At 42.2% G+C, this 19588-nt stretch overlaps 1 protein-coding gene across 1 annotated transcript in view; it reads left to right on the top strand.

Annotated features, from left to right (window-relative positions):
• The window catches only part of LOC140480268 (uncharacterized), a 55498-nt gene that overhangs the window by 21384 nt on the left and 14526 nt on the right, over positions 1-19588 (top strand). Inside the window, exons 5-8 of the mRNA XM_072574976.1 lie at positions 139-270; positions 3057-3136; positions 13483-13589; positions 18958-19144. Of these exons, the coding sequence (XP_072431077.1) occupies positions 139-270; positions 3057-3136; positions 13483-13589; positions 18958-19144 (506 nt within the window). The remainder of the gene's footprint in view (positions 1-138; positions 271-3056; positions 3137-13482; positions 13590-18957; positions 19145-19588) is intronic.

The raw sequence follows: 19588 nt of genomic DNA, 5'->3' as shown, positions 1-19588 counted from the left end.
TAAAAACAGGGACACTTGCCAATAGGCTGACTTGTACCGATTTTGAATTATTTTGCAAACTGTTATGCAACTTGAAAAGGGAATATTCTCTTCCTAAACTCTATCTGTTTGAAGAATATTTCCAATTTCTCCCTTTAGCCAAAAGCCTGGCTCAACAAAAGTTAAAGAACAAAGGAATGGTCATGCTCAAGCTGACAAATAAGGTTGAACAAGAAAAGACAATAAACTTGTCCAGAATTAGGAAGGGAGCAGAAGCATTGGCAAAACGAGGTCAGTATTATTGATTCACTTGTCCATCTCAGTGCACGTCTAATGAACCTGTTCATAAACATGGAAACTGTTTTTCTGAAAAATCTGCAGAAAATTAACTACCATTTAGATAACCCTTTCCATCGACACAGGAGACCCTAGTATGATTTCTAGACAATAAAATACTTTAGATGTGTAGTGACATTTATAAAGTAAGAAATGTTTAGCACAGCAAGATCCCTCAAATGCCCATGAGATAATGATCAAATACTTGGTTTTAGACTGATGTTGATAGAGGGATAAAAGATGGCCTGAGCACAGTGAAGAGATCCATTTCTTTTCTTCTCAAGTACCAAAGGACCTTTTATGTCCACCAGATGTAACATCTGCAGGAATGCACTGAAGTTAGATTTTGTTCTCAGGTCTTGAGAAATATAATGATTAGATCTTTTGCTCTTTGGGTGCTGACAGTTCCACTCTCGAGTCAGAGTTTTTTTTTTGTGAATCTGCACTGTGAGGAATACTCCCCTAAAACCACCCTTACCTTTCTATCAGATATCTGTCACATAGAAAATGACATCTAAAATTATTTCATCAAAAATAGGATGAATACTCTGGGGAAAATGAAACCGAAAACCTGAATGGGAAGTGAACATGATCAAAGAAAAGAATCCTTTAAGAGAAATAGAAATCGCTTGAGAAACTTAGTAGGTGTAGTAGCATCTGAGAGAGAAAACAGAGTTAACACTGACCCTTCTTCAGAACTGATAGTGGCCTGGAAAAAGTAGTATATATGCTGAAGACAACGGTGAAGGAGTAGACAACAGGTAGAGAGAGAGCCCAGAGAGAGATAAAGACAGGCAGATAAAAGTGATGGATAAAGGTAAGCCAGAGAGACAGAAAAGATGATAATGGGGACCATAAGTAGGTGAGAATGGGTTGGTTGTGCTAAAAGCAGCCCACATGATGACAAGGCCTGGCCTGTGGGCGGGATTAGGGCGAGGACATGGCAGAAGGTGCTTGTTGAAGAATTGTTAGATTGTGGCAGCCATTTTGTCACTTATTAAATGCCTGGAAACCATTTTGAATCTCGCCTTAAGTGCCCAATCTGTGTTTTCTCTCCCCAGTGTAGAGAAACCAAATTGTGAGCAGCGAATACAGAGGACTAGATTGTGTGAAGTACAGGGAAAGTGCTGCTTCACCTGGGAGGTGTGTCTGGGGCCTTGGATACTGAGAAGGGAGGAAGTAAATGGTCAGGTGTTACACATTCTGCAGTTGCAGTAGAGGCTGCTGTTGGCCTGTGGGGAGTGTTGGGGGTTGGAGGAGTAATGGACCAAGGTGTCCCAGTGGGAACGGTCCCTGCAGAAGGCTGACAGGGGATGAGAGGGAAATGTGTGTTCAGAGGTGGCATCCCACTGGAGGTGGGGCAGAAATGGCAGCTAATGACCCTCTGAATATGGTTGCTGCTGAGATGGGTAGGTGAGTACAAGGGGGACCCTGTTGCTTTTGTAGGAGGGAAAAGAGGGCTGAAGTGTGGGAGCTGGATTGGACTCAGGTGAGGGCCCTGTCAGCTGTAGTGGTGGGGAATCCTCGGTTGAGGAAGGAAGTAGCATCATCGGAACAGATGTGACAGAGACTGAGGAGCTGGAAGAATGGAATAGAGTCTTTACAGGAAGCAGGGTGTGAGGATATACAGCCAAGATAACTGTGGGAGTCAACGGGTTTGTACTGAAGTCAGAAGTCACACAACACCAAATTATAGTCTAACAAGTTTGTTTGAAATCATGAAATCACAAGCTTCCAGAGCCCTGCTCCTTCACCTGACACCTGATGGAGGACAGTGCTCCAAAAGTTTGAGATTTTGTTTCAAATAAACCTGTTAGACTATAATCTGGTGTCATGCATCCATCCCTGTCTAACACCAGAACCTCCACATCAGGGTTTATAATGGAAATGGAAACAGACCCTCCAGGTCTGAGTTTCCAGTTGCCTGCCATTTCAACACCCCACCCTGTTCCCTGGCCAACATCTCTGTCTCAGCATTGCTGCAGTGCTTCAGTGACACTCAGCGCAAGCTGGAAGAACAATATGTAATTTTGCTGCTTGGGAACCCTTTAGCCTTGAGGACTCAATATTCAGTACAATAATTTAGGGCCTAAACACCCTCTTCCATGTCCTTTAGCTACCTCCACACCCCAGGCCCTGTCATGACGTGGGCTGCTTTCAGCACAGCCAGCTCATTCTCCCTAACTTATGGTCCCCATTATCAGTTTTTCTCTCTCCCTGACTTATATTATGCATTCCTTTTGTCTACCTGGCTGTGTTGTTTACTCTCTCTCTGTCTCTAGGCTCCATCTTTGCCTATCAACTCATTCCTTTTGCTCCTTCATGCCCCATCACTAGATATATACCACCTTTTCCTCGCTACTATCAGTTCTGTAGAAGGGTCACTGGACCCAAAATGTATATGCTGTCTCTCTGCAGATGCTGCCAGACCTGTTGAGTTTCTCCAGCAATTTCTGTTTCAGATCTTCAGAATCTTCAGTTCTTTGATTTGTTTTAGAAGAATTATTCTGTTTGGAAAGGAGATGTGAGATGAAATATTTTTGGTAGGGATTTCCAGAAACTATAATTGAATAGTTCAAGGAATGAATATATGTCAAGGATTAGAATAACAGGAGTTCAGAGTGAGGTGCAAGCTGCTATCTTGGGTGCACAAGGTGTGGACAAGATACATCTGTAGGGCACATTTTATTCTTGTTTGAAATGATGCAATCATACAGTGACCTTTTTTGTTTTGTTTTCAGGTGAAGATTTTGAACACCCTCACTTAAAAATAGTAAACCACAAGGGGGAGATTATTGAGGTTCCTGAGGAGAAACGAGTGGTGAGTGTTTGTAGGAAAACGGATTAAGCCTTCTCAGATCTCCAAACCCAAACAATAGCTCCAGCAAATAAAAAACCTGTGCTTTCTTTTGTAGCAAGTGTCAAGTTGTCAGCACTTTGCAGCCAATGAATATATTTTTGAAGTGTTTGCATGATTTGCTAATATGTCTACCCTTGAACCTGTCAATCACATGTGTATTTTGTACCCTAGATGAGACACAACTGGAAAAAAAATGGTTTGGAGGCTTGTAGGAAATGTTCTGTGACTCTACTGATGATTCAGTTGCTTCCATGTGTAGCTGAGCTAGATGTGACTTACCTGTGAAACATAACCCTCCTTTATAGGAGGGATGTGACAACACTGGAGAAGATAGGGAGGAGATCTATCAAGATGTTGCCTGGGCTGGAGAGTGCTGGTTGTGAAGAGAGTTTGAACAGACTAAGATTTTTTCCTTGGAGCACAAGAGACTGAGAAAGGTATGATTGAGATGTTTAAAATTATGAGGGGTTTCAATAACATAGACAGGAAGGAATTTTTCTCCTTGCTGGAGGGAACAATGCCCAGGAGCATAGATTTAAGGTAAGGGGCAAATGGATTTAGAAGGCATGATAGAAGATGGTGGAACGTGGAGCTCTCTATCTATAAGGGCGGTAGAAGAAGGAGAAATGGCGTTTTTGATTAGGGATAACATTATGGCTGTACTTATAGAGGATATTCCTGGGTATACACCCAGGGACGTTATTTGGGCGGAACTGAGAAATAAGAAAAAGATGATCACCTTATTGGGATTACTCAATACAATGCTAATAGTCAGAGGTAAATTGAGCATCTTGAAAAATTTCCATTTACAGAGGAGGAGGTGTTGGATGTCTTCAAATAAGTCCCCACAGGACCTGATTAGGTATACCTGAGAAGCTAGGAAAGTGATTGCTGGGCCCTTTGCTGAGATATTTGTATCATCAAGAGCCACAAATGAGGTGCTGGAAGACTGAAGATTGGCTAGCATGATGCCATCATTTAAGAAAGATGGTAAGGAAAAACCAGGGAACTAAAGACCGGTGAGCCCGATATTGGTGGTGGACAAATTGTTGGAGGGAATCCAGAGGGACATGATTTATTAACATTTCAAAAGGCAAGGATGATTAGGGATAGTTAACATGGCTTTGTGCAATGGAAATTGTGTCTCACTAACTTGTTTATGTTTTTTGAAGAAGTAACGAAAAGGATTCATGAGGGCAGAGCAATGGGCGTGATCTATATGGATTTCAGTAAGGTGTTCGACAAGGTTCTGCATGGTTGACTGGTTTGCAAGATTAAGGGCATTTAAATGGTCATTGGATAGGCATATGGATGAGAATAGAATAGTGTAGGATAGATGGGCTTCAGATTGGTTCCATAGGTCAGCGCAACATTGAGGGCCGAAGGGCCTGTACTGCGCTGTAATGTTCTATGTTCTATGTATAGATCACACGGAATACAGGGAGTACTATCCATTTGGATACAGAATTGGCTCGAAATTAGAAGACAGAGGGAGAGTTGCTTTTCAGACTGGAGACCTGTGACCAGTGTGTGCCACAAGGATTGCTGCCAGGTCCACTGGTTTTTGTCATTTTTATAAATGATTTGGGTGTGTACATAGGAAGTAGTATAGTTAGTAAGATGACACCAAAATTGGAGGTGTAATGGACAGTGAAGATGATTACCTCAAATTATAACTGGATCCTCGTCAGATAGGCCAATGGGCCGAGGAGTGGCAGATGGAGTTTAATTTGGATAAATGGGGTGCTGCAATTTGGAAAGGCAAATCAGGGCAGGACTTATACACTTAATGGTAAAGTCCTGCGAAGTGTTGCTGAACAAAGACAGCTTGGAGTGCAGGTTCATTGAATGTGGAATCACAGGTAGACAGGATAGTGGAGGCGGCATTTGGTATACTTTCCTTTTATTAGTCAGTGCATTGAGTATAGGAATTGGGAGATCATGTTGCAGCTGTGTAGGACATTGTTGAGGCCACTTTCGGAATATTGTGTGTAGTTCTGGTCTCCCTGCTATAGGAAAGATGTGGTGAAACCTGAAAGGGTTCAGAAACGATTTACAAGGATGTTGCCAGGGTTGGAGGGTTTGAGCTATAGGGAGATGCTGAACAGGCTGGGGCTGTCTTACCTGGAGCATTGAGGCTGAGGGGTGACCTCATAGAGGTTTACAAAATTATGAGGGGCATGGATAGGATAAATAAACAAGGTCTTTTCCCTGGGGTCAGGAAGTCCAACATTAGGTTTAAAGTGAGAGGGGAAAGATTTAAAAGGGACTTAAGCGGCACTGTTTTCATGCAGAGGGTGGTGCATGTATTGAATGAGCTACCAAAGTAAGTGGTGGAGGCTGGTACAATTACACCATTTAACAGCATTTGGATGGGTACATGAATAGGAAGTGTTTAGAAGGATAAAGGCCACATTCTGGCAAATGGGACTGGATTAATTTAGACTATCTGGTCAAAGAACAAAGAAAATTTACACCGCTTCGGCCCTCCAAGCCTGAGCTGATCCAAATGTACTGTCTAAACCTGTCAGTCAATTTCTAAGCATCTGTTAGTCTCTGCTTCCCACCTACTCATGCATCTGTCCAGACGCAACTTAAATGAATCTACCGTGCCTGCCTCTACCACCTCTGCTGGCAATGCATTCCAGATGCCCACCACCCTCTGTGTGAAGTACTTGCCATGTGTATCCCTAAGTGGAACTGAAAGGTCTGCTTCCATGCTGTACATCTCTATGTGTTACTTGTGGTGCCAAGGCTTAGAAGCCTATAAGTCAAAAGCTGAAAAATAGGATTAGAATAATTAGGTTTTTAACTGGTGCAGAATTGGTAGGGCCAAAGGGCCTTTTTCTGTGATGCAGACTCTATGACTTTATAAAATAGGAGCAACAGTTTAGGCCATTTGGCTCTTCAAGCCTGCTCCTCCGTTCAATATGACCATGAACAATCATTCAACTTAGTCTCTTGTTCACACTTTCGCCTCATGCCCTTTGATCCTTTTAGCCCTAAGAACTATATCTAATTCCTTCTTGAAAATATTCTTCGTTTTGGCCTCTTACCACTTTCTGTGGCAGAGAATTCCACAGATTCATCATTTTCTGGGTTAAGAAATTTCTCCTCATCTCAGTCCTAAATAGCCTACCTGTTTAGACTGTAACCCATGGTTCTGGACTTCCCAGTCATTGGGAATATGCTTCTAGCATTTACCCTGTTTAGTCCTGGGGTGGCATGGTGGCTCAGCAGTTAGCACTGCTGCCTCACAGCACCAGGGTTCCAGGTTCGATTCCAGCCTCAGGCGACTGTCTGTGTGGAGTTTGCACACTCTCCCTGTGTCTGCATGGGTTTTCTGAGTGCTCCGGTTTCCTCCCACAGTCCAAAGATGTGCAGGTCAGGTGAATTGGTCATGCTAAATTGCCCATAGTGTTAGGTGCATTAGTCAGAGAGAAATGGGCCTGTGTGGGTTACTCTTCAGAGGATTGGTGTGGACTTGTTGGGCCAAATGGCCTGTTTCCATACTGTAGGGAAGCTAATCTAGTTTTAAGAAAACTCTCAGGGATTTTGTCCACCCCAGGTTGCATGATGTGCCAATGGCATCTTTTTGTTCTATAAATGTCTGTGAGTTCCTGACAGGCCTAGTTGCTTGATAAATACTGTGTTTCTGTGGTTGTGGGAAAGAATTTTAAAGGGAATTGCACCAAAAAATACATGTTAAAGGGAATATTGATTGCAAGAAGGCATAAAGGCAGAAGAGTAAGAACTGGAAATAAAGATGTGACTAAACCAGGAGCTAGTGTAAGTCAATAGGCACGTCTAGGCAAAAGGGAATAATTCAGCGGGTGCGTGAGTGGTCACTGGCAGCAGACAGTTGTTTTGTTGTAAATCTGGTAAGGGCCCTTCTACTCCTCCTGCCTCCAAAGTAAGAAAAACAAGTCAAACTTTTCAGTCTCCAGAGCTTCCATTTAAGGATTGTTAGTTTGACTGCTTTGACCCTGAAGAAACCAACCACGGTATGTAAGGTGCATGCTGTGGTCAAGTAAAGATAAATTTTGCAAAGGAGCCTGAAACTGACATTAGATCTAATGAATAGGACTAATGCCAGTTTCACGTAAATGTGCAGTTCCAGTGTGGAGTTACACATGTATATTCAAGACATATCCTGGCATCTGTTTGGCGTTAAAAATGACTCATTTCAATTGAATTTATGGATTTCAGGCAAATCTACACTTGTAGACAATGATTTAACACAAGAACAGTAAAAATGAATTCAGTTTCAACAGACAACAGAGATAGTAATGAGTAGGAATTTAAATAGCATTAAAGAAGTGTTGAAGGTTTCCTTTATGAATGCATATCAGATATCTGGGAAACTTTGGAAATTAGACAGTGGAGGCAAGCAAGCCTTGAAAAAATTACAAATACATTTAAATGGAACACAAACTCATAAATCTGCTTGTTAAAAATTAAAGCAAGGTGACAGAAAGGTGAAGTGATCTCTTTGTGTACTCTGAGTAAATTATTATTATTATAAAAATATTTTTCCATACCTTTCACTTTAAGCGAAGCTGTAGTCTGTTGGTTACCTGAATCACACACATATTCTCCAGAATCTCCTTGTTTCAGATTGCAGATTGACAGTTCAGCAATAGAACCCATTTGTTTTATTTTGTACTTGTCACTGGGATGAAGCACCATTGTCCCCTTTCTCCACTCTACAGGAGTATTAGGCTTAGTAAGCTCACAGCGTAGAGTGGTGCTGCTACCTTCATCAGCTTCTTTGTTCTGAAGAACTTGTTTGAAAAGTACCGGAAGGGCTGGCAGGGCAAGAGTATAATGCATTTACAATAAAAACAAATAAAAATATTCAGCTATTTTACAAATATTGCACTTTTATAAGTAGTTGACTTACATTTTAAATTTTTCATCTTCTGAAGTTTTAAAAATTATTTCAAATGAGAAACAAATCATTTTGATGATTTTGTTTTGTCTTCCCCATACATTTTTTCCAGCGGTACATATTTATGAGTTTATACGTGAGTGCATCATTTTTTCATGATAAGAATACAAAATGAAAAGAAATGTAAAGATGTTTACTGACTGTTTGTGCAACCACAAAATCAAATCCTTAACTTTGTTCCCCTTCCTTCTTTCCTATGTTACATTTATAAAATATAAGCATTTAATCAATCTCTGATATTAAGTTATCTGTTAAGTTAGGAAAGGATGACCTACAGTACAGACCAAAACATTAAGATTGGTAGTGTTATGCAGTTGTAAATCAAAATTAAATAATATAAAATGTTACATGCTATGTCCAACTGAGAAAGCCATCTCAGTGCTTATTTGTACTGCAACACTTATGAAATTAATAAGTTTTTGAGGTAATAGAGTCTGGATGATAATAGACAATAGGTACTGAGTGCGGTTTCTGCAAAGATCTGTCTTACACATGAAGTGACTGGTTAAAATGTGGCACATTTGTGCTGGTATAGAGACGTACATGGGCTAAGAGTGGGATGGCAATTTTCTTTCTATAATAAGATGTAAATGAACATGTGTGTTTTAGTGGCAACCCAGTAAGTTTTATGGTCACTTTTGTGAGCTTTGTGACTTCAGAACCATGTAATTTTCACATTATCACATTGCCATGTTGAATTCATGTTAACTGGGTTGTTAGTCCAGTACAAAGATGTGCAGTTCAGGTGAATTGGCTATGCTAAATTGCCCATAGTGTTAGGTGCATTAGTCAGAGGGAAATGGGTCTGGGTGGGTTACTCTTCAGAGAGTCGAAGGGCCTGTTTTCACACAGGGAATCTAATTTAATCTAATTATACATGTTTCTATGAGATCACTCCTCATTCTTCTAAGTTCCAGTGAATATAGTTTCTACTGATCCAATCTGTCTTCATACATCAGTCCTACCATCCCTGGAATTAGTCTGGTAAACCTTTGTTGCACTCCCCCCATAGCCAGAACACACTTCCTCAGATAAGGAGACTGAAACTGCACACAGCTGGAGTCTCATCAAGGCTTTCTACAATTGAAGCAAGACATCCCTGCTCCTGGACCCAAATCCTCTTGAAGGCCAACATACCATTTGCCTTCTTCACGACCTGCTCCACCTGCAATATTATTTTCAGCGACAAGTGTACAAGCACACCCAAGTCTTGCTGCACCTCCCTGTTTCTCAATATATTACTATTCAGATAATAATCTGCCTTCTTGTTTATGTTACCAAAGTGAATAATCTCACATTTGTCTAGATCATACTTCTCCTTTGACCATTCACTCACTTGTCCTAGAACCAAGATGGCCTCTCCCATTCTAGCTGCATAGAACATAGAACATAGAACATTTCAGCGCGGTAGAGGCCCTTCGGCCTTCAATGTTGCGCTGACCTGTCATACCAATCTGAAGCCCATCTAGCCTACACTATTCCATGTATGTCCATATGCTTGTCCAATGATGACTTAAATGTACTTAAAGTTGGCGAATCTACTACCATTGCAGGCAAAGCATTCTATACCCTTACTACTCTGAGTAAAGAAACTACCTCTGACATCTGTCCTATATCTATCATCCCTCAATTTAAAGCTATGCCCCCTCGTGCTCACCATCACCATACCTGGAAAAAGGCTCTCCCTGTCCACCCTATCTGACCCTCTGATTATCTTATATGTTTCTATTAAGTCACCTCTCAACCTTCTTCTCTCCAATGAAAACAGCCTCAAGTCCCTCAGCCTTTTCTCGTAAGACCTCCCCTCCATACTAGGCAACATCCTAGTAAATCTCCTCTGCACCCGTTCTAAAGCTTCCACATCCTTCTTATAATTCGGTGACCAGAACTGTACACAATACTCCAAATACGGCCACACCAGAGTTTTGTACAGCTGTAGCATAACCTCATGGTTCCGGAACTCGATCCCTCTATTAATTAAAGCTAAAACACTGTATGTCTTCCTAACAACCCTGTCAACCTAGGTGGCAACTTTCAAGGATCTGTGTACCTGGACACACCGATCTCTCTGCTCATCTACACTACCAAGAATCTTACCATTAGCCCAGTACTTTGCATTCTGGTTACTCCGACCAAAATGAATCACCTCACACTTGTCCGCATTAAACTCCATTTGCCACCTCTCGGCCCAGCTCTGCAGCTTATCTATGTCTCTCTGTAACCTACTACATCCTTCGTCACTATCCACAACTCCACCGACCTTAGTGGCATCTGCAAATTTACTAACCCACCCTTCTATGCCCTCATCCAGGTCGTTTATAAAAATGACGAACAGCAGTGGATCCAACACCGACCCTTGTGGTACACCACTGGTAACTGGACTCCAGAATGAACATTTCCCATCAACCACCACCATCTGTCTTCTTTCAGCAAGCCAATTACTGATCGAAACTGCTATATCTCCCACAATCCCATTCCTCCGCATTTTGTACAATAGCCTACTGTGAAGAACCTTATCGAACGCCTTGCTGAAATCCATATACACCACATCAACCGGTTTACTCTCATCTACCTGTTTGGTCACCTTCTCAAAGAACTCAATTAGGTTTGTGAGGCACAACCCACCCTTCACAAAACTGTGCTGACTATCCCTAATCAAATTATTCTTTTCTATGATTATAAATCCTATCTCTTATAACCTTTTCCAATACTTTACCAACAACTGAAGTAAGGCTCGCTGGTCTATAATTACCTGGGTTGTCTCTACTCCCCTTCTTGAACAGGGGAACCACATTTGCTATCCTCCAGTCTTCTGGCACTATTCCTGTAGACAATGACAATTTAAAGATCAATGCCAAAGGCTCGGCAATCTCCTCCCTGGCTTCCCAGAGGATCCTAGGATAAATCCCATCCGGCCCAGGGCACGTTTCTATTTTCACACTCTGCAGGATTTCTAATACCTCTTCCTTGTGAACCTCAATCACACCTAGTCTAGTATCCTGTATCTCAATATTGTTCTCGACAACATTGTTGTTTTCTAGAGTGAATACTGTCGAAAAATATTCATTAAGTACTTCCCCTATCTCCTCTGACTCCATACACAACTTCCCACTACTATCCTTGATTGGCCCTAATCTTACTCATCATTCTTTTATTCCTTAAATACCTATAGAAAGCCTGAGGGTTTACCCTGATCCTATCAGCCAACAACTTCTCATGTCTCCTCCTGGGTGTTCTGAGCTCTCTCTTTAGGTCTTTCCTGGCTACCTTGTAACCCTCAAGCGCCCTAACTGAGCCTTCACATCTCCTCCTAATATAAGCCGCCTTCTTCCTGTTGATCAGAGATTCCACTTCCTTCATAAACTACAGTTCCTGTGCTCTACAGCTTTCTCCCTGCCTGACAGGTACATACTTATCTAGGACACACAGGAGCTTTTCCTTGAATCAGCTCCACACTTCTAATGTGCCCATCCCCTGCAGTTTCCTTCTCCATCCTATAGGGGGGTGGGGGGGGGAAGGGGACTAGTCCAGGTTGGCGAGCTGGTCACCTGAACTCATGCTCCTGATTGTATGCCTTCTTTCGAAGTCCATTTCTAATGTTGATCGGTCCCTTTCCTGAACACAAATTGAACATTGTGTTGCCTCAGCACATTGGAACCCTTCGGGTCTGACTTCTGCCTTCAACCACATTCAGTAAATGAGTCAGAGACTATATCGAGCTAAACTAAAAGCCTTACTTTACTGCTAAAGATGGAGAAGCCAGCAGACTGAGAGATGCATCAAAAACAATCAAAGGACACAAGGCGAGTGTTAAGAAATGCGACTGTGTGCAAAACATTTGCAAGCAATGACAGAACCAACATCAAAAAGGTTTTACAAGTAGATTAAGAGAAAAACAGTAGTTTGAGTTGCAAAGGTCCATTCCACACAGTTTCAAGTGAGACTATGAGAAGAAAATAATGAAAGTGTTAAATAATTGCTGTTCATGGGAAAGAATAAAGAATGCAAACGACTTTCAGTCCAAGGGAAATATAATTAAAGTGCAGTGACTAATTGGATTTAATATAAGCTTAAGAAAATGGTAATTGAGAAAATAATGTGACTTAGAGAAAGAAAAGTGAAAGTGGGCAGATGTTAAAGGTGGAGTGAGACTAATGAAGTCAGGAAGGTCTTTTTCACAAAAAAACCTTGACCCTTCTCCCAAACACACTGTTGACGTTGGATCTTTAAAATGTTCAAGATTCAACTTGAAAGGTTTTGGTTAATTACACATATTTATATGGATATGTCTGTGAAATTGTCTGTAGTGTGCAGGCTAGGCAGATTAGCCATGGGAAATGCAGAATTATGGGATAGGGTAGGGGGCTGGGTCTGGGGCTGGGGCTGGGTGGATACTCTTCAGAATGTTAGTGCAGACTCGGTGATATTAAAGAGTTAACTTGCTTTGCTGACCTGCAGGAAATTGGATGTCCTGAGGCTAGGATGGTATGTCTCTGATTTACAGATAGATTTTAAGAAATTACATTATCCACTCCTATTATTCAGAGCCATTTACATGGCCATTTCCTTGCCATTCAAAGCCATTTACATTGTCATCCTCTATTCAGAAATTAATAAGAACATTATAGTTGGAATTTGACTGTTCCCCCATAGTGACAAAAATACAATTAATTTGGGGATTCAGGGATGATTTACATTACATTGTATCTGGAGATGATGTGGTCCATGCATTGTCTTGAATGGCATGTGACTGTGAGGGAGTGGCTAGGGGTTGTTTTGTGGGCATTACTAACTGTGATGTAAAGATTTTGCTTGGGGAGAGCTTTTGATGCTACTCCACAAGTGCTGTGAGGAATGTGTTAAACGCTCTTCCAGAAAGTTTGTACTGTACTGTGCTTAATAAAATTTTGGTCGTTCATAGAAGTTGGTGTGTTGCAGTTGCATCAAGTGTGTAAGAATCTCAAAAAAAAAGAACTTAACAACTCGATGGGCTGAATGGCCTCTTTCTGCGCCTTAGGGATTATGTGATTCTACGGTGTTCCTTAACATCTGCTGCCCTTGTGTTAGCTTGGTGATAGAGGTAGCAGATTTGGAAGGTACTGTTACAGGATTCTTGGTGAGTTACGACTATACATCTTGTAGATAGTACACACTGCAGCCACTGTATGTCAGTGACATATTCCCTCCGTATGGCCTGGCATTTCATTTTAGATTTTGAACTCTCAACCTGCTGGCTCAGAGATGAGAATGCAACATACTGTGCTAATGTCATCCATAGCACAATCAGACAATACGTTAAGAAGTTTCCTCTTGATTCTATTTTGTTAATTTGCTTCATGTATTTGTTTGGTGGCAGATTATACTGACAGCCTTGATTCTGCACGAAGCTGGCAAATCTGATATGAAGAAAGGGGCCTATGAACAAGCATCTGCGTATTTAACATTGGCAGAACTTGAGTTCAGGTGATGAATTTTCTCATTTTAATTTTCTTAATATGTGACTTCTTTCTTAGCAAAATATTCAGCAATATTAAAATGTACTGATATATCTTCACAACAGTTACATTAATAAATAAGGATATGTTTAAGGATGTAGCATGATGATATTGAATGCCTTCTGCTTCAATTTAGCTTAGCTCAGTGAAACTCTCAGTAATCAAGTTTCAAAAACCTGATCAAAACTTTTAATAACAAATATTATTAACTTTGACAATTCTTCATACTGAGCCTGTAACTCATTGCGTTCGCATTTTGAATATAAATATTTGCCCATTTTTATGGATATGAGTTTATAGAACAACAAGTTATAGAACAACATATCCATGGGCAGCACGGTGGCACAGTAGTTAGCACTGCTGCCTCACAGTGCCAGAGACCGGGTTCAATTCCAGCCTCAGGCAACTGTCTGTTTGGAGTTTGCACATTCTTCCTGTGTTTGTGTGGGTTTCTTCCGGGTGCTCCGGTTTCCTCCCACAGTTCAAAGATGTGCAGGTTAGGTGAATTGACCATGCTAAATTGCCTGTAGTGTTAGGTGAAGGGGTAAATGTAGGAGAATGGGTCTGAGTGGGTTGCTCTTCAGAGGGTCGGTGTGGACTTATTGGGCTGAAGAGCCTGTTTCCACACTGTAAGGAATCTTTAAAAAAAGTGATTAAAACACAGGCACGAAGCACAGATTGTAAAATGAGGTATTCTCTATTATAGCAGCCAATATTTATCCTTGAATGGCAATGAAGTTAAGTCTTAGTGGAAGAACATATTTTTGAGGAATTGACATTTTACAATGGATATTAGATTAGCTTAGATTCCCTACAGTGTGGAAACAGGCCCTTCGACCAATAAGTCCACACCGACCCTCCGAAGAGGAGTAACCCACCCAGTCCCCTTTCCCTCTGACTAATGCACCTAACGCTATGGGCAATTTAGCATGGCCAATTCACCTCACCTGCACATTTTTGGCCTGTGGGAGGAAACCAGAGCACCCAGAGGAAACCCACGCAGAAACAGGGAGAATGTGCAAACTCCACACAGACAGTCACCTGAGACACTGGTGCTGTGAGGCAGCAATGCTAACTACTGAGCTACTGTGCAGCCCCTCCAATGTTGCCAGTCCTCCAATGTGTTGTCAGGCTTAACTCCTGATTTCTGATCAGCCAGTGTTCGATCAGAAGAGCTGTTATGGCTACCTTCTTGTGTCCACTTAGCTTCAATTACCTTGTCTCCCAGACATAAAAAAAGGATCTTTCTAGCTGAGAGGTTTTGCCAAGGTGGGTCGTCTAGGTCTTCTGCAGCCACTGACCTACCCCACTATCACTTTCCAGTTTTCTGGCTACCTTCCACAGCTTTGGTCTATATTACTTGTTTGTCTGTCTTTTTATTTCTCTCTCATTTGTTTCCTGGTTCTCTAGCAATTATTTGAGATTTGGAGCTCACATATCCTGGCCTTCTGCTCCTTTTATTTGTCCATGGGGCATGGACATCGCTGGCTGGACCAGTATTTATTGGCCATCCCTAACTTCCCACAAGGCTGTGGATCTGCAGTCTCATGTAGGCCAGACCAATTATGGACAGCAGATTTCCTTCCCTACGGGCATATTTTGGATCTTGTATTATGCAATGAGAAAGGGTGAATTCATAATCTTTTTTGCAAAAGGAACTTTCCCTGGCAGAAATATTGATATCATCTAGAACCTTGGGTGAGGTGTTGGAGAACTAGAGGCTGGGTAATGTCATGCCTTTACTTAAGAAAGACTGTAAGGAAAAGCCTGGGAACTATAGACCTGTGAGTTTGAGATCGGTGTGGGTAAGTTGTTGGAGGGGATTGTGAAAGATAGGATGGACATACATTTGGAGAGGCAAGGACTGATTAGGGATAATCAGCATGTTTTTGTGCAAGGCAAATTGCATCTCTCAAAGTTGATTGAGTTTTTTGAGGAAGTAACCAGAAAGATTGATGAAGGCAGGGCAGTAGATGCTGTTTACTTGAATTTTAGTAAAGCCTTTGATAAGGTTCCTCATGGTAGACTAATTAGTTAAGTTAGATGACATGGGATTCAGGGTGAGCTTGTCAATTGGTTACAAAATTAACTTGACTATAAGAGACAGAAGGTGATGGTGGAGGGTTGCTTTTTGCGCTGGAGGCCTATGACCAGTAGTGTTCTACAGGGATCAGAATTGGATCGACTTTTGTTTGTCATTTATATAAATGATTTGGATGAGAATGTAGGAGGCATGGTTAGTAAGTTTGCAGATGACACCGCAATTGGTGGTATTTTGGTGAAGTAACAGCACAGAGGCCGCTATCCCATCACCAAGTCACCCTTTATTTACTTGTGCACCATACAATGGCTGTGGCTAGCCAGCACGGAGTCAATCCCCTGAACTGATGAGATTCTGAACCCCGTGTTTAGATTTTTTTTCTGGAAAAGTGGGGGAAGAAAGAAAATGAAAACTCTCCTCCTCCAAAACACAGAGTACCAACAGGGACACACTGGCTGTAGCACCAGCCAGCACAAAGTCAGTCCCCTGGATTGACAAAATTCTAATTTCCTGTTAATTTTTTTTTAGTCTCTCTTTTTAAATTTCCCCCCACACTACCGCATAACTGCACCCATGTTGTGTGTGCAGGTGTGAGACACAGTAAAAGACACAAGGTACACTAATCTTTATTCGATTTCCACCACCAGGAAGATAGGAAAACAACCAAGTGGCCAGTGACAAGCACTGCCCTTCACATCAAAGGGCAATGCTGTGTGATCAAAACAGTGAAGGGGAGGGTAGGGACTAAATCAAAATAGAGTTGGACGGGGAAATAATACACTCCACTCCCTGCGGCGCCCACCTCTCCCTGAACAGCTCAAGGGTGATGGTGGACACCGCGGCTCCTTCTCCAAGGACACCCGGGCCCTAATGTAACTGCAGAAGAGGGGCAGACAGTCGGCCCTAACGACCCCCTCCACAGCCCGATCCTATGTTTTTTTTTCCAGAGTGACCAGAACTTCCAACATTCTTGCTTATATTTTTTCTTTTTTTCACCCCCACACTACCACCTAACTGCGGTAGGATCCCATGTTTATTTATTTTTTCTCTTTTTTTTGTGGCCAGTGACCTGTTTATTTTTTTTTGGACACCGTGTGCTCCTTCTCCAAGGGCACCTGGTAATTTTTTTTTCTTTTAACCCCCACACTACCGCCTAACTGCGGTAGTGCTTATTTTTCCCCAGCACCCATGGTGTGTGTGTGTGCAGGTGTGAGACACAGTGAAAGACACAAAGTGCACGAATCTTTATTCAATTGCCACCACCAGGAGGATATGAAAAACACCCGAGTGGCCAGTGACAAGCACTGCCCTTCACATCAAAGGGCAATGCTGTGTGAGCAAAACAGTGAAGGGGAGGGTAGGGACTAAATCAAAATAGAGTTGGAGGGAGAAATGATGCACTCCACTCCCTGCGGCGCCCACCTCTCGCTGAACAACTCCAGGGTGTTGGTGGACACCGCGTGCTCCTTCTCTAAGGACACCCGGGCTCTAACGTAACCCCGGAAGAGGGGCAGGCAGTCGGCCCTAACGACCCCCTCCACAGCCCGATCCCATGTTTTTTTTTCCAGAGTGACCAGAACCTCCAACATTCTTGCTTATAATTTTTTTCTTTTTTTTTCACCCCTACACTACCACCTAACTGCAGTAGGATCCCATGTTTATATATTTTTTTTCAATATTTTCTTTTCATCAAAGGGCAATGAGACTCTTTTTTTATGTGAAGCTCCTCTGTTAATTTTTTTTTACCCCCACACTACCACCTAACTGCGGTAGTGCTTATTTTTTCCCCAGCACCCATGGTGTGTGTGTGTGTACAGGTGTGAGACACAGTGAAGGACACAAAGTGCACAAATCTTTATTCAGTTTCCACCACCAGGAAGATAGGAAAAACGCCCCAGTGGTCAGTGACAAGCACTGCCCTTCAAACCAAAAGGGCAATGCTGTGTGATCAAAACAGTGAAGGGGAGGGTAGGGACTAAATCAAAATAGAGTTGGAGGGAGAAATGATGCACTCCACTCCCTGCGGCACCCACCTCTCCCTGAACGACTCCAGGGTGTTGGTGGACACCGCGTGCTCACTCTCCAAGGACACCCGGGCTCTAACGTAACCCCGGAAGAGGGGCAGGCAGTCGGCCCTAACGACCCCCTCCACAGCCCGAACCCATGTTTTTTTTTCCCAGAGTGACCAGAACCTCCAACATTCTTGCTTATATTTTTTTTCTTCTTTTTTCACCCCCACACTACCACCTAACTGTGGTAGGATCCCATGTTTATATTGGTCAGCCAGTGTGCCCTGATTGACCCAGGCTAACAATCCCAATCCAGGATCTCATAGTTAATAAGATCCACCTGGTTCCAGTCACTACATTTACAAAGACATCTTGGTCAATTAGATTAATGGACTAAGGAATGGCAGATGGAGTTTAATTTGGATGAATAGGAGATATTGCATTTTCGTAAAACAAATAAAGGCAGGACCTATACAACTAAAGGTAGGGCTCTGGGTAGTGTTCTAGAATAGAGAGAAGTAGAGGGTTAGGTATATAATCCTTTGAAATCACATATAAACGCGTAGACAGGGTGGTCAATAATGCATTTAGCATACTTGCCTTCATTGCTCAGACCTTTTGAGTACAGGAGTTGGGAAGGCATGTTGAGGTTGTACAGGATGTTAATGCAGTCTCTTCTGGAGTACTGTGCCCAGTTCTGGTTACCCTGTTATAGGAAGGATATTATTAAACTAGAGAGGGTTCAGAAGAGATTTACCAGGATGTTGCTGGGAATGGAGGGTTTGAATTATAAAAATAGGCGAAATAGGCTGGGACATAGGAGATTGAAGTTTATAAAACTATGAGGGACATTGTTGAGGTGAATAGCAATGGTCTCTTTCCCAAGGTGGGGTAGTTCAAGACTCGGGGGCATATTCTTGAGGTGAGAGGAAAAAGATTTAGAAAGAACATGAGGGGTAACGTTTTTACAGAGTGTGGTTGGAGTGTGGAATGAACTGCCAGAGGAAGTGATGGATGCAGGTACAGTTGCGAAGTATAAAAGACATTTGGATAAGTACACGAATAGGGAAGTTTTGCAGGAATATGGGCCAAATGCAGGCAGATGGGATTAATTTAGATTTGGAACATAGTGGTCAAGGACTGGTTGGACTGAAGGGTCTATTTCCATGCTGTATGACTCTCTGACTCTCTATTTTCCCTGTATGGCAGACTAGTGAAGGATTCCCTCTAGAGAAAAGGATCAGTGTTCTGCTTGCATTTGTTTGATGTACTGCTCCATTTTACAGGAACTGCGATGAGGTGCATCTCAACAGCATTGACAACTATGGAGTACTGTGTCTAGATATGGTTTGGTGTAATTTTCAGCTGAGGAAAACTGAGTACCTTAAAAATGCAAGAGAAAAGTTAGAAAAAGCTCAGGAATGCTTCAACAAATGCTTTGGAGAAAATCAGGAACGACTCAGGGAACTTCAGGTTGGTTCATTTTTATTTGCTTGCAAGATTTGCACATTTGTCTAAGTATGGCGCAGAGATGGTTGGTCAGTCTGACATTTCAGGTTGCTTGTTGTTTATTTCATTTATTCGTTCCTATATTGTGAATATCGTCAGCAAGGTCAGTATTTATTATCCACTCCTATTGGTTTTGACCCTTTGATCATGAATCTGTGTAATTTGTTGCCCCATAGTGTGGCGGATGATTTTTTTTTTCTTTCACTCGTGGGAGGTGACATTGCTGGGTGGCCGGTATATTTATAGCCAATTCCTCGTTGCCCTTGAGAAGGTGGTGGTGAGTTATCCACTTGAGATATTGCAGTCCACATGCTGTGGGTTAACCCACAATGCCTTATGGAGGGAACTGCTGGATTTTGACCCAGCAACAATGAAGGAATGGCGATATATTTCCAAGTCAGATGGTAA

Source organism: Chiloscyllium punctatum, chromosome 8, assembly GCF_047496795.1.
Source record: "Chiloscyllium punctatum isolate Juve2018m chromosome 8, sChiPun1.3, whole genome shotgun sequence".
NCBI classification, from domain to species: domain Eukaryota; kingdom Metazoa; phylum Chordata; class Chondrichthyes; order Orectolobiformes; family Hemiscylliidae; genus Chiloscyllium; species Chiloscyllium punctatum.
The sequence above is the reverse complement of the archived record's forward strand: the minus strand, read 5'-3'. Positions and strand labels throughout refer to the sequence as shown.